Source organism: Myotis myotis, unplaced genomic scaffold (genome assembly GCF_014108235.1).
Source record: "Myotis myotis isolate mMyoMyo1 unplaced genomic scaffold, mMyoMyo1.p scaffold_m19_p_8, whole genome shotgun sequence".
Taxonomy (NCBI): Eukaryota; Metazoa; Chordata; class Mammalia; order Chiroptera; family Vespertilionidae; genus Myotis; species Myotis myotis.
The window spans coordinates 24329585-24344310 of NW_023416390.1; the positions used below are offsets into that span (position 1 = coordinate 24329585).

General features: G+C 38.8%; 1 protein-coding gene across 8 annotated transcripts in view; it reads right to left on the bottom strand.

Moving 5' to 3' along the window:
• EPHA4 (EPH receptor A4) overlaps nt 1-14726 on the bottom strand; it is a 137473-nt gene that overhangs the window by 5166 nt on the left and 117581 nt on the right. For 4 of the 8 annotated variants that reach the window (XR_004969299.1, XR_004969295.1, XR_004969301.1 and 1 more), the window contains 6 exons: nt 13397-13458; nt 12753-12962; nt 10750-10899; nt 7033-7226; nt 3593-3748; nt 2318-3240 (listed from right to left, as the gene is read on the bottom strand). Coding sequence is in view for 1 of the 8 variants with exons in the window: in XM_036319310.1 (XP_036175203.1) it covers nt 3593-3748; nt 7033-7226; nt 10750-10899; nt 12753-12962; nt 13397-13458 (772 nt within the window). In the remaining 7 variants the exon portion in view is untranslated. Of the gene's footprint in view, nt 1-2077; nt 3241-3563; nt 3749-7032; nt 7227-10749; nt 10900-12752; nt 12963-13396; nt 13459-14726 lie in introns of all 8 variants that reach the window. The other 4 variants (XR_004969296.1, XR_004969297.1, XR_004969298.1 and 1 more) reach the window with 4 other exon arrangements.

The following is a 14726-nucleotide window of genomic DNA, read 5'->3' on the forward strand; positions in this document are numbered from 1 at the left end:
AATGAAAGTCTCATACACCTTTCTTTCAATCCCTGCCCAATAATCTCATTTAAAGAGATACCTACTGAGAAAGTAGGTATTCTTTTCTACTAGCATAGAATATATTAGAATTGACATTCTCTCCTTTAAAATATTCTGCTTTGAGTATGTTCAATGTTTAGAAAAATATTTCAGGTCTTAAGTTCTTGAATTTAAGAAAGCAAAACATTTTAACTATTCAATATATGCAAGGCAATGTTCTCTTTCTCTCTCTCTGGCCTATTTTTTTGTTTGTTTGTTTGTTTGTTTGTTTGTTTTGTTACTCCTCACCCAATGATATTTTTCAATTGATTTTTAGGGAGAGTGGGAGAGAGAGGGAAAGACAGAAACATCAATGTGAGAGAAACACATCCATTGGTTGCCTCTTGTAAAAGCCTCAACCAGGGCCCGGGCTGTCAAGAAGGAGCCTGCAACCAAGGTACATGCTCTTGACCAGAATCAAACCTGGGACCCTTTGGTCCACAGGCCGATGCTCTATCCACTTAGCCAAACTGGCCAGGGCAAATATTGTTCTCTTTTTACTTATAAGATAATGCCATAATGCTGTCTTATCTGAATCAGTCTGCGAAGGTCTATCCTATCTAATAAAGATGAATATGCAAATTGACTGTCACTTTGCGACAAAGATGGTGGTTCCCACAGCCAATAAGGAGGGAATATGCAAAATAACGCAACAAAATGGATGCGGCTGGCCCAGAGTGAAGGTGGGAGGTGGCTCCCAGCCCTGGAGCGAAGGCGGGAGGTGGATCTCGGCCCTGGAGCAAAGGTGGGAGGCAGCACCTGGGCCCGGAGCAAAGGTGGGAGGCAGAGCCTGGGCCCGGAGCAAAGGTGGGAGGCGGTGGCCAGAGCGAAGGCCCAGGTCCTGGGTGCCGGAGGGAAACCCGTGCCAGCAGCCAGGAGAAGGAAGGCCTATTCTTGCACGAATCTTTGTGCATCAGGCCTCTAGTATATATATAAAAACCTAAGTGACCGTCCGACCATTCGACCAGTAGCTGTGATATGCAATGACCACCAGGGGGCAGACGCTCTAACCAGTAAAGGAGGGAGCCTGATTCCTCCAGGAATCTGCCATGGGTTAGGTTGCTGCTGGGGCACTGTTGGCCCCGAATCTGCTTCACCCGCACCCCAGACACAGAGATCGGTTTCAGCCCAATCCCCACAGGCCAGGCTAAGGGACCCCACCAGTACATGAATCAGTGCACCAGGCCTCTAGTTGAATATAAAATACTCAACAGCTTTGCTAAAAGAAAAAAATATATAAACTTTTTGAAAACCAAACAAACCCCCATCTGCATTATCTACATTTGTCAACTTTTAACATGAATATCCAGAACTCCCAGACTTTAGCAAAAGTGGTGATGAAATAAAAATTGTTGAAGCAGTTTAAACAAATTTCATATTTTTTTCTGAACAAAAAAGCTTTTACAACTCATGTTGCAAAAGGTTTTGTACTAAACTGTCATGATTTGACAGCATCAAATTTAACATTCTTTGCTCTATAAGAAATAGCTTTCAGGATAAAACTAAGGAGAGGGAAATAGGTTATTAAAATCAGCCAAGCTGTTGTTTAATAGTGATAACAATGGAAGTCAAAAAAGTTAAAATTTGTCTAGTCAAAAAAAAGTTAGGCTGTTGGCTTCTAGGAATGAAGAAAATTATTTATTTTACATGTTTCAAGAAGAAAATTCCAGGATTAAAATAGAAGCATCTTACACATTTTTTATTAGGTAACTTTCTGATAATGAGGAACTCAAGGTGAGTTCCAAGTCTCACCACTGACATCTAGGTACATCCTCCCTTGCTACTCTGTTTGATAAAAGGACTACAAGCAGGACATAAAAATAAGACTAATGGAAAGGATTCTCAACTGAAGCAAACTCTCTAAAGAGTGGGGCATGTGTATGACCCAGCAAGGTTTGAGGTTACTGCCTGGTACCCAGAAGAAGCTCAATAAGTATGTGTGTCATGAAGGGCACCAAATGGCCAGAGGAATCCTGTATAAGAGAAAGCACAGCAGTACAGGTTCATCCTCTTGTACCTGATCAAATATGGCTCTTATTTCACTTCTTCCTGGAAGAACAGAAGGGAAGCCATATTGGTTTTGGTCTTCTCTCCCGCTGTGAAGAGAGGATTGAAATACTGAAAGAACCCCAAACTACCTGACAGACCTGAAAACTTATTTTCTACTCAATGTTTCAAATAAGATCAAGTTTCAAAAAACGATGTTTTCATCAGAGAAGAATTCATTGCTTTTTTTTTCATTTTGTGTTGGCCTTACCTTGGAGATTTGGGTTTGCTTCTTTAAAGAAGGGAAGTGTGAACATTCCCTATTCAAGATTGTCACAGTCCACTATCCGTAAGGTAGTTACGGTAAGTTTGTAGAGTCCCAAAATACGACTCTATGGCACAGCCTCAGGCCCAAAGAAACAGACCTCGTTTGTCCAGTCAGGGATGTAGGGTGTTTGGGGTTTATTATTATTATTATTTTTAAATCCACTTTCTTTTTCTTTCCATCCCCTCATGGCATCACAATCCACCAGGTGGCCTGAGCTTTGAGGAACTACACTGATGAGCCACCCGGTTTTCACCTGTGTTCTTCCCCCTGGCATGAGCCAAGCCTTAATAGCTACAAGTGAGTCTTTCAAAAATGTTCCTGGGCATGGCCTTCATTCCAGTGAAAGGAGGACTGTCATTTATGCCACACACAAAATACTAGTTGTAATTCCAAATGGAGTGAGGATCAGGATGTCTCAAGAAAGCCCAGTGTCCGGCAGCAGGTACAGCATCAAAACTCAGAGGCGGAGTCCTATTTGCACAGGTATGTGTATTTTACAAACTGGCGATGGACCCAGTACTTCTGAGAAACAATTTGTTCCAGGTCGAATTCAAATGACACTGGTCATTTCTGTGAGCCCCATTTTCCAGCATTCTGTACACCAAGCAACACTGCAGATAGGTTTTTCGATTTTGTTTTTGTTTTTTAATTTCAGAGGGCGAAGACGAAGTAAAAAAAGTGCAGTTCTTCAATTAAAGTGCATGGATGAGGTAAACTAATTTCAAGAGTTTTGAGTTTATTCAGTACTGGCTCAGACGGGAACCATCCTGCCGTGTATCTGCTGCATCTGGGTTCGCATCGCCTGGACGCTGCTCAAAATCTTATTCTGGTGGGTGACAGCTGTGATGCCAATTCGTGCCAGGTCGCTATACAGGGGTGGCGGGGGGGTGGGAGGGAGAGAAAACAGAGGGAGAGTAACGTTACGAGGGCTGAGAACCTCTCTTCTGGGCTTCATGCAGACACACATCTGAATCAGCCACAATTCATACAGCACAACAAGGCAGGTGTATTAAGATGTTTAATTAAGCAATTTAATGCAACAATGTAGGTGCTTTATAAAGGCTGTGTAAAATTAGACTCAATCAAAATGAAAGGCATTCCAGTGTTGTGTGTGTGTGTTTTTCAAATGGGCAGGATGATTATGCAGCTCAAAGCAAAAACAGGAAAATACTATTAAATCTAGATTTACCCTTTTGTGTTACATCGCTGAGTACTTACTCCTGGTTCATGTGCACCACAGCCTCTAGTGTGGTATAACCAGCAGCTGTGAAATTATCCTTATACCGGTCCATTTTAATGGCCTGCAGCCAGTCGCCCACCGATACCACGGCGGAGAATTCAGGGGAGCTTGGATCCAACAAGGCAGTGTTGGGTCTGGAAATGGAACAAGAAATTGTAGACAGAGCTATCAGTGAAACAGCAAGACTCAGAAGTCAAATTGCCTGAGACAGACAAGGGGAACTAAAACACCAAGAGTAAACATCGTCAAATGCCACTGTGATTATTTTTGCTCCCAATTTCACAAAGCTTCTAAAAAAAGTATCAATCGCCCGATTTGTTCTTAATTTCATGTCCCACATTTGTTTCATGTGAACCTCTTAGTGCATTAATAATCATAGCAGTTGTTTTGTTTTGTTTTTAACATACTAGCCTGGGGTAAGGATTGGGGGAGTCTTTGTGGCTGAAATTGATTGTCTTTGCAGAAAGAGTCCAGTCCCTGCCAGCACTGAATATTATAGACTTTAGTGCAGCAACTATGGAAACCCTAGCGGAGTATGAGTAAGGAAAACCGAGCTTCAGTCTGCCAGACTTGATGGAAGGAGAAAGCAGCAAGAGTTCAAGTCTAACGTGCTTCGAGCCAGGTTTACAGGCAGTCTCGGTGGATTCGAAAAAAACTTGGGACAGCAGGGAGTTAATCCCCTTTAATCAACCCATGCCTGACCAGCACGCATGCCAAGACTGGAAGGAAGAATGGCCACTTTGATCACTGTTTAGACTGTGGAATGTGCTTCTGTATTCCCTTGCAGGGGCTCCTAAATAATCATTTCCACAAAATCTGAGCACATTTTATTAACTTAGTTATTAGTTTACACATTTCTCAGGCCAGGTGTGTGATATGAGGTCATTGTTAAGAACAGCTATAGTTCAAGGCAGGAATTCTGCCATTCTTCATAGTTTTGATATATAATAAATCACCTATTAATGGAAAGTATTTAGTAACTGACTCGTAGTTATCTTCATCATCAAAATACGCAATAATCACAAGGTAGACCTCCAAAGGGTAGTCTGTACCACCCTTACTATAATTACTTCTATAGTAACACCGCTACTTAAGTTTTATTTTCTTAAAGTTCCCTTTTCTCTACAAATTATGGAATGAATTTCACCTTAACAGTTTGACATGATTTTCATTCTGAGACTATGTTGTTTGAATGTAAGTGTTTAAATCAGAAGTTTATCATCCTGACTGAATTTTCACCCAAAAATATTCTTTTCTTGTAAAAACAAAATTAAGTCAAACTAATGCCTTGATTCATTTTCTATATAGCAGAATTAATCCAATTCCATTCTTTATTTTAATTTTACCAGTTATTTTTATTTGCATTACTTCTTTTTTATGTAAATATTTTAACAAAGACTTGTTTTATCAGTTAGTTCTGAGCCCAGATATTAGCTTGCCTTTGTGACCTATCTTTTGTGTCCATTGTTTCAATTATATCCAATTTTGTAAGTAAAATTCTACATATTTTTATGACAAGAATAATCAAGATTTAATTATTCTCCCAATTTCGAGTCAATAACAAATATTAACACTCAGAATTTTATATATCAGTGTTGAATGTTTATCAATTTAAATATTCATATCAAACAAAGAGCAACAGTTTGCATTTGCTTCTAACTTTATGCCAAGAACATTAATAGGCAACGTGTAAACTCTAGGTGCCTGAGAAGGTCAAAATGACCTTAGGATGAAAATATCCTCACTCCATATCAATACACTCCAACAGATACTCTCAAGTATGTTCTGGAAGTCTTTGTGCTCTCTGTGGAACACCATGACATTTGCCTAATTTTGTGCTCAGTAACATATGTTATACTACACCCCATTATCAGCAAGTGGTGATAAGCATTAAAGCTACTCAAGTACCATCAGTGAAAAAAATTAGCATTGAGAAAAGTATATCCAATAACTCATTTTTTCCTGAACTTTGGCGCTAAGCACACATTATGGAATATCAATAGTTAAATAGTTGACGCTATCAGAAGTTCCAAGCACTGGCTTTAGGACTCTCAGACATAACACATGGGCACTGGAGCTGGAGATGTAAAAGCTGGAGGTTAACGTAGAAATAGGAGAAGCCAGCTACATGGAAACTTGGCTTTAGAGCTGTCTGTTTTTACCCTCTCAGTGAACAGAAGAACAGAAACTAGCCCAGAAATGTTAGATTTGTTTTAGGTCACATAGCTACCAACTGGCAGGAGAAAGATGTGAATTCAGCTGGATGTTTTTGCAGAAGAGCTTGACCACTGAGCTCTTTGTATAGTGGCCAATGCTAAAGGATCTGAAAGCCTAAAAGAGAACAGAAGGTACCACTGCTGTTCGCTCCAAATTTTTTTCATGCATTATAATAATAAGTGTAGTCCTTCTCATCTGCAATATTTAGGCTTAAGGTTTCAGGAGAAAGACTAGAGGAGAACATCATAATGGGGCCAAGAGAGGAAGGGCTTGCATATCGTGGAGAAAATGTCCTCCTGCTTTTAACTTGGGGTCATGATGAAAGAGACACTTTTGAGAAATGCAGACTTGGAAATGAATAGATGCCTCACCGTATGCATGCCTGAGCCACCTGGTCTTATTGTGCCTGTCTCTTAAATCATGTAACTGATAAAGATGGTCTATACTTTTTTCCATGGAGCTGGTAAGCCAGTAAAGCTCAACCCCGTGAAAAAAAGTCCCCATTGAACTACAGAACTTGCAATATCTTTATCTTCTTTCTGGACTGATACACTTAAATTTCCTCTTCCCAATGAAATAACTACCTCTTTTACAGGTGGTGCAATCACTGTAGTTTTTAAAACCCATCTCAAACATTTGTCTGCATGCTTTGTAACTTGATCAGTTTCTATTTTGGTCCTGTTTCCTGCTACTCTTGAAGACTCATAAAAGAAAAACTTTAAGAACTGAAACCTAAGGCATCTCTTGTGACAATTAACACTTTACTTATAAGTCAACTTAAAATTGCAGTGCACAGAGAGCCGTCCTCTAATCCTTACTTTTCACAAACACAATATTCCTTTCCCTTTTCAAAATATGGCATCTAGCAACCTGAATGTCTTCCAAAAGTACATTTCATCCCTCTTTCAAAATGTCCATGTCCAACATCATAAAATAAGCACTTTAGTTATTTTGTTGTTGCTGTGTTGTTGTTTTAAATTTGTTTTTCTAACTATTCCTTGAGGCCTGACAGATATTTGGCTCTTCAAAATGGTAAAGTGAACTACCATAAATACTTCACTAATTGAGGAAGAAACCACCCAAGTTGCAGAGAGCTATGAAGTGACCTCTTATTAAGAGGCAGGAATTAACGTGAGTCACCATTGGCCTGCCATCTCTAATGTTTTCTTTCATACATCACTATTAAGTAAGCATGGCTCACCTGGAGCTCTCGGTTCCCGTCCTCTTCAAGCTGCTGGGGTTGCGGATGAGTTTGTCCAACATGTTGACAATCTGCCCAAATTTAGGCCTGTCACTCCTCTCCTTCTGCCAGCAATCTAACATCAGCTGGTGGAGTGAGATTGGACAGTCCATTGGAGGGGGTAGCCGATAGCCTTCCTCAATGGCTTTAATCACCTATTGAAGAAAACAGGATGATATGTTAAGCTGCCAGGCAAGCTGTTGTTAGCTGTTCACCCTCCTGATGGGCAAGTTCCCTGCACATTAAGCTTCCAGCAAGCTTGAGCATGGGAACATCTCCAGTTCCTTCACAGAAGCCAAGCTAGACCTGCCTATTGCTGGCAACAGGGTAGGCAAGCCTGCTGTTGCTATGAGGTGTTCTCAAATGGCAGGCCAAGCCAACCTGAAGCTCTCAAGTGAAGATGCATCAATGTTCCAGTTATTAGAACCCAATTAGATCAGTAACTGGTGTTGGTCTGACCCTCAGCTATCACAGGGCAATGACTTTCTTCACTCTGTTCCCAAGCATCTGCAAAATACTCTTAGGAAAAAGAGACCCTAACCTTGTTAAAGGCCTCCCATAGGAAGTATTATTAATAGCTCCCTTCAAAATGCAAGTCTCTTTACATCGTTTTAAGCCTGTATCTTCTTGCTCAGACAGCTAATGGGTCAAAATCAGAGACCACCTCCCTGACTCCCAACCCAGAAGACGCTGCCAACCTCTGAAATAGCACACCTCTCGATCTTTCTAGATGCCCAGCCTTTTCTACTTTTGGGAGACCACAATACACCATTATGCCAATTCTGTACCTCTTTCTTCATCTTATTTGGCTATCATTTGACCCTGTTAAAGGAGTAGCATATTTTTTTTAAAGTGACAGCTAAGACATTTTTCATCTTCTTTTAGGCATTTCTATGTTAAAGGGGTCACAGGCACATCTAAGGAAAAAAGTTATAATGTAGATAATAATTGTCTTACTACCCAGAGTGGTCTCGCTGTCTAGTGAGCCATAAATAAATCATTCAACAGTCTTTTTTCTAATTCTAATTTTCCTAATCTGTCTTCACAGGTATTACTTATTTTTCTTATTGACTTTTCTCTAAACCCCCCTTCTTCATGGCGTAAATCCCAGTAATGCAATACAGCATGACTCATGCCAAATTTAAAGAGGGGAATTACTTCATAATTTCTTGGCGACTCATAAACTTTGTTTATGGGTATCCTATGAGATTCTGGAGGTGCTTTTGCCTGTTTGGGGATTTTTTAAAGTTTTATTTGTTTCAAATCAGTCTTTCCACTCCAGCCCCTTTCCCACCAAAGTGATAGTTGCTAAGGAAACGACCAGTGGCTGTAGCCATCTCAATGACCACACTGCATTCACCCTGTGGTGGGTCTATTTGCTGCTGAACAATTAGCCTTCAACACAACATGGTCAGTTCAGTTGGGTACAGTTTCTACATACCAATATGACTTCTTGTCTTTTTAACCAGCACACTGTTTCAGTTTAACAATCATCTGGTGATTTGTCAAGGCCTGTGATCCTCCCCCCCCCCCCCCCCCCCCCCTTTTTTTTTTTTTTTGCCAACATCCTGTTGTATTAGTATGTATTTAGTTCTCCTAAAGTAGACTTCTATATGCTATCTTACTGAACATTATTCTTATTTCCGGTAATCACATTAGGTAATCACATTGATTCCCTCACTTTCTTTTATCTTTCCAGGTGCATGGTGTTGGCTCTAGACTTGAGGAAAATGTTTTATATTGAACTGATGACAATGCAAGCAACATCGGGCTAATGCCGGGGTAACACAATTTCTTATAATCTCTCAGACTGTTTAATACTCCTTCATTAGCTCTCTATCCACTGCCAGCTTGCAAGATGACTTGTGGGTTAGCAAAGCATATTTTCTCAGTTTACTGCTGAATGTTTTGGAGGGCAGAGGATTAAAACCAACAAAAATCTTGATAAGTTTGACATATTTTCAACAGCTACTTTGACTCATTCACCATATGCCAAATTCTACTCAGCAAAGTAATTTTCCAGTTACATTTCCTATTGATTCCTGTTCTACACAGAATCCAACATGAACACAAATACACATGAATGCTAGATCAATGTTATTTGCAGAGAAAAGCAGCTTCAGATGCTTTTTCGGGGATAAAGCCAGACAACTAAAAATTTAAAACAACCAAAATGATTTTAATGTAATATAGAAACTATCAAGACTACAGGTTCTAAAAATACTTAGGCAGGGAAACTAACAACATCTTTAGACAAACTGCTGTTATGAGCATTTGGCCATGACTCTCAATTTAAAAAAGGGGAAAGTTTAAATATAAAATAATTAAATAAGTAAATACACACATCACTTACTCACTTAGGTTGTTTGTCCTTGTCCCTCCAAAAATCTCTAACCCTAAACCAAATGTTGCTACAGGAAAGGTACTTGAAGGTATATGCATAATAGCATAGTCACATCAAACAATAGATTGCACACCCTTCACCTCTACAGCCTTTTCCAGTTTGCAATTATCAGTTATGCTAGCTGCTGTCTTTCCTCCCATCTGCTACCAACCTTCCTTTACAATTTACAGATAATCCAATGTCAACACAACCATTCCTCTTAATCTGGTTAGGGAATTCTTTTTGCCCCACTAGACATGGAGTTCATTAGCTTCTCTATTGCGCTGAACATCCTTTTATTGATAAGGCAACAGCATTCTGCTTCTTAAGTACACCTGGTTCTTCATTGAATTGTCAAGGCTGTGCAAGTCCCTGTGTTTCAGGACATGACAGATGGTCAGGTAACATTCCACCTCAGAGAGAATTTTTTAAAAGATGACTTTTCCTAAAATATACTTTCTATTGATATTGAATACCATGAATCTATAAACACTCTGTGCTAATATTTTACCTCATATATTAAAATAATTTTTAAAGTTCAAAGAGTGTTCATTTTATTGTGATCTGACTTCCAACCCCAGAACTAAAACCTTTTCAGAATTAGCAAATACGTGTTCTAGGAACCCACTGCTGTAGGGTTTTTTCTTTTCTTTTTTTGGCCCTTTCTCACTGGAGATGTTTGTAATTAAATTCTATTACTCTGGAATCTTATTAGTGTCATTATTGAATGCTTTACTGAAATTGCAGGCATTGTGGATACTCCCTTACGAAGTAGTCCAGATGGTACATTTAAAGGGATGTGCATAATTTACAAAGGGTCATTTAGTGAAGCTTTATTTTAGAGTCCTCAAGGGGCAAGCTCTAATTACAACTCTGTCAGCTTTAAAATATTCACTAGTTTTCTCAAAATAAACCTTTCATGTCAATTTGATCACATGTGAAATGTGTGTTTTTCATATATCCTTGCATTTTCTTCAAATTCAAAGTTTAATTTTGTTTCAGTATGAATTTGGAAGTTACCCAAGTTCAAATACTGCTCCATGTCTTTACGACTCTATGCATCTATCTAAATCTATCTATATGATCCATCTCCCAAATGATAACACTTAGGCTATAGTAATTTTGGTCCTTGAAATCTAACACCATAAGGTTTAACTATATTACTAGACACATTTTTATTAAGAACCCTGAGTTTAATGTATCATTTCAAGCTCAACATGCACTCCATCATACACTAATGCGAAACTTCCTGAATCTCAATGCTAAGGCATATATTTCAGAACATAAAGACTCACGTCTTGATTGGACATATCCCAATAGGGTCTCTCTCCATACGACATCACTTCCCACATAACGATTCCGTAGCTCCATACATCACTTGCTGATGTGAATTTACGATAGGCAATTGCTTCTGGCGCAGTCCACCGGATAGGAATCTTGCCACCCTATGAACATTCGAGCCATAAGTTATTCCCAAAGTACTTTACTGATGTGCCATTTGTGATTCTGAATGTCTTTAATGTTTGCCAAGCAGGACAAAAGCATTCCTGAGATAGCTCTCCAAACAATAACAAGAGATTTGTTTATTTTAACTAAAGTCTTCCATGTAGAGACAGTTTTCCTCAGATGTTTTCTTTTGTCACAGGGACGTGAACAAGTAATCAGTTTAATTATTTTTTAAAAGCCTACCTATAAGCTCTGCTCGAGGAGATGTTGTAGAGGAAAAGGAATCTCAGGTTTTAGGAGGTATGTGTTAACTATGGCATAGCAATAGATGTGCAGCTGATATTCCTTTTGACTTCTTGTTAAATTCTGTCACCCAGCAGCACAAAGGCAATATTTAATTTTGCTCCTAAAATCATGAACTAAGAAGTTAAAATGAAAATTTTTATCATTCACATTCTCCTCCTACTCTTACACCGTATGAGAAACATGCCTAACACAGCTAGGAGAGAACACTAAATAGGCTCTTAGAGGAAGCCAAATAATGGCAGATGCTAGAGCCATTATCGACTTTAATAAAGTGAGGGCAGGATTTTGGTTACCATCTAATTAAAAAAGAAAACACCTGCAAAATTGGTAAAGCAATTGACTGTTAAAAATGCTCCCCCCCCCCCCCCCCCCCCCACTGCCCCAAGTGTCTTTTTTAATACAGTTTCATATTTCCTAGCGCTCCATCCGGGGAAATTAATTCAACTTGAATTCATAACCTTAAGCTGTTCAAGAGGCCATCATTTAAAAGTTTGCTTTATTAGGGCTACTATAAACAGGACATATATTGTACTGGCAATTGCACTGATTCACTGTCATTTACTCTGAAAACTTAGTGCATCACATTTAAAAGTGTGACATACGGGACACTTGGGCTGCCTCTGCCTTCCTTAAATAATTTGCTAAGGTTTTATCTATGTAAATGCATCATTCTAGACGGCTCCTCTAATTTCTCTCTCTCTAACTACTGGGACAAAATAAAAGATCCCCAATATTCACAAAGATGCATTATTTCCTAAATGAATGCACTTGGAATTCAAAAGAAGATATATGTAAGAATCAAAACTAGAACCAAAGAAACTGAACAATACAAGAAAAAACAATAACTAACCAGACAACAAACAAAAAAAGGACCAATGGTTAGGATTGCAGATGCAAAATGTAAGCATTAAATGCCTGGTAACTGTCTGCTTCATGTTGATTTTAACAGTGTCAGCCTTAATGGCCAATAACTTTTATGATTCTGTGCTTATTCCATTAGTATCTTATATTCTGATGGCCCAGCTAAGATAGCACAGCCATTAACTGTATACTGATAACTCTTAACTGCCCTCTAATCCTGGCTTATCTACCAGTAGTAAAATGAAGGCCATTAGATACTGGAAAACCCTGCATAGTGTAAATGCTTTATAAATCCTGTATATAAACTCTCAGAGCTGGTAGCCAAACAGCTAGAAACAATGCTCTGTGCTGTTTAAAATAAGGTTATTTTTAATAATAAAAAAGAACCAAATAGAAAACCTAAAAAAAAAAAAAAAAAAAAAAAAAAATGAAGAAAGCAGGAAGGGTGGGAGGGAGGGAGGAAGGGGAAGAAAAATTAAGTGTAAAAAAAAATACAGTAAGTGAAGGGCTACTTTGTGGCTTTGTAAAGTGACTAGGAAACATGCTATAAAACTGGATGCATGGCTCTGAAGAGGCTCTGAAGGATGATGAGCCTATTGTAGTCACAGAGGACTGAAGCATCAAAGCAAGCAGAGTGGAACAGTTTCATCAGAGTGAAAACCCAGAGGTTGCAAATCCTCCTTACCCTTGTGGTATAAGCTGCTTCCGGATCATCCTCCAGTACTCGGGACATGCCAAAATCGGACACTTTGCAGACCAAGTTGCTATTTACCAGAATGTTCCGTGCAGCCAGATCTCGATGCACATAGCTCATATCAGATAAGTACTTCATCCCAGACCCAATGCCACGAAGCATGCCCACCAGCTGAATGACTGTGAATCTGCCGTCATTCTTCTGCATATAAAGGAAGGGGGAACAATCTCATTAGCTTTAGGCCAAACTAATGTTTGCCAAGCATTTCTATTACTTGAACCTTTTCTGATAGCTGTATCCAGGATGCAATCAAATTAAACATTATTTCTGGGCCTTTTTGACCAAAGTCACTAATTCACTAGTAAAGTGAGTATATCCGAGAAGCTGGGTTTGCTTCCTGTGACAGATGGAAATTATCCAACTGTAAGGAATCTAAGACTCAAACAGTACCACAATATAAGAATAAATCAAATACATGGATTTTCTACTAGTCTTTAAAAATCACATCATTCTCTATTTCTCCCCTTCTTCCTTTGCCCCATTAAGAAATGCCACCAAATACAACGGATGCAAGGAGTCTGTAAGAGTTTCCTGAATACCAACATTCTTGGGTTTAATATAAAGCAGTCACATACCCTGAGGAATGCATCCAAAGAGCCATTCTCCATGTACTCTGTTATGATCATCACTGGTTTACCTAGAGTTTTGAGAAAGAAAAACACAAACCCTTGATGAGCACTGCAGTTAATGAGATAAAAATGGGCTGTGCACAATTTTACTGCCAAGACACCTGTCTTGTGTGATCTAATTTAATTAAAACAAGCCAAGCTTATGCCTCAGCTGTGGAAAGCTAGAATGAAATATTCAAAAGACGAGTAGGTTTAAGTTCCATCTGGAAGGTTAACCCTTTGCATGGCTTGTTGACAAGGTCTTTAACTAAAGTGGCCTCTGGTACCCAGGGAGCACATGAATAGATAATTGCTCTCTCAAGCCAAAGGGGAAGAAGATAAATGAGCAGGCCTGTTTAAAGGCGAAAAAAAAAAAAAATCTTTAGGATAATTAATTAATTTTGTCCCCAGAAGAACCACTTGTGTGATACTAAAGGAATCAATGGACAGGGACTTTTTATTTTTTTACTTATTAAAAGAAACCCAAGTTTCAGAAAGCAGAGCTATGTTGATGACTTCATTGCTCAGACACATCTTAAAGATCAAGTATGAATATTAACTTCTTTCTTCTCCTTGCTCAGATTAGGCGTTGTATCCTTTTGTCTCTCTTGCCCTTTCTATAAATAAACTTATTCTATTTGTTTCCTTAAGCCACCAACGTCAGCAACAACAAAATCACAGAAAAAGCTCATTAAATTATTTTATCCTAGACAGCACTCTTAATTCAATACTAGAACATTTTTGGTCTCCACTCCATCCTCTCTCTCTCTCTCTTTTTGGCAAAAAAAACCCAAAATCATGTTAAGGTTTGGGGAAATAGGGAAACACCATTTTTATTTCACTTTAGTTTTCTTTCTGAGAACCTTAGGAAATTAGAACCATTCTTTAGTTTCTTAATCACTGGCAATGGACTCAAGGTCTGAAATTCCTTTTTTCTAAAGGGGATTTGTGGGAGTGGGGAGGGAGGGAGTGCATAAATCCTCAATATTTTACTAAGGGAAGCTTTAGAGGAAAGAGAACATAAAAGATTCCCTGAGAGGAAAATAAAATGTTAGTTTGATAATAAATCAAAAATATTCACACTTTCATTGATGTAATTGTGGACTGTTTGGACTTAGGGAAAATGGGCTGGGATATGTCACTGCTGAAAAGCACCCAAAATTATTCTATACAAATACATTTCCCACCCAGAACCCCTATCAGAGTAGACTGTTCTGGTGAGAGGAAAAGGATACATCTTTGTTTCAGAGGCAACCATTTTGAAGAACAGACATTTTTAATTTCAACGAAGTACAAT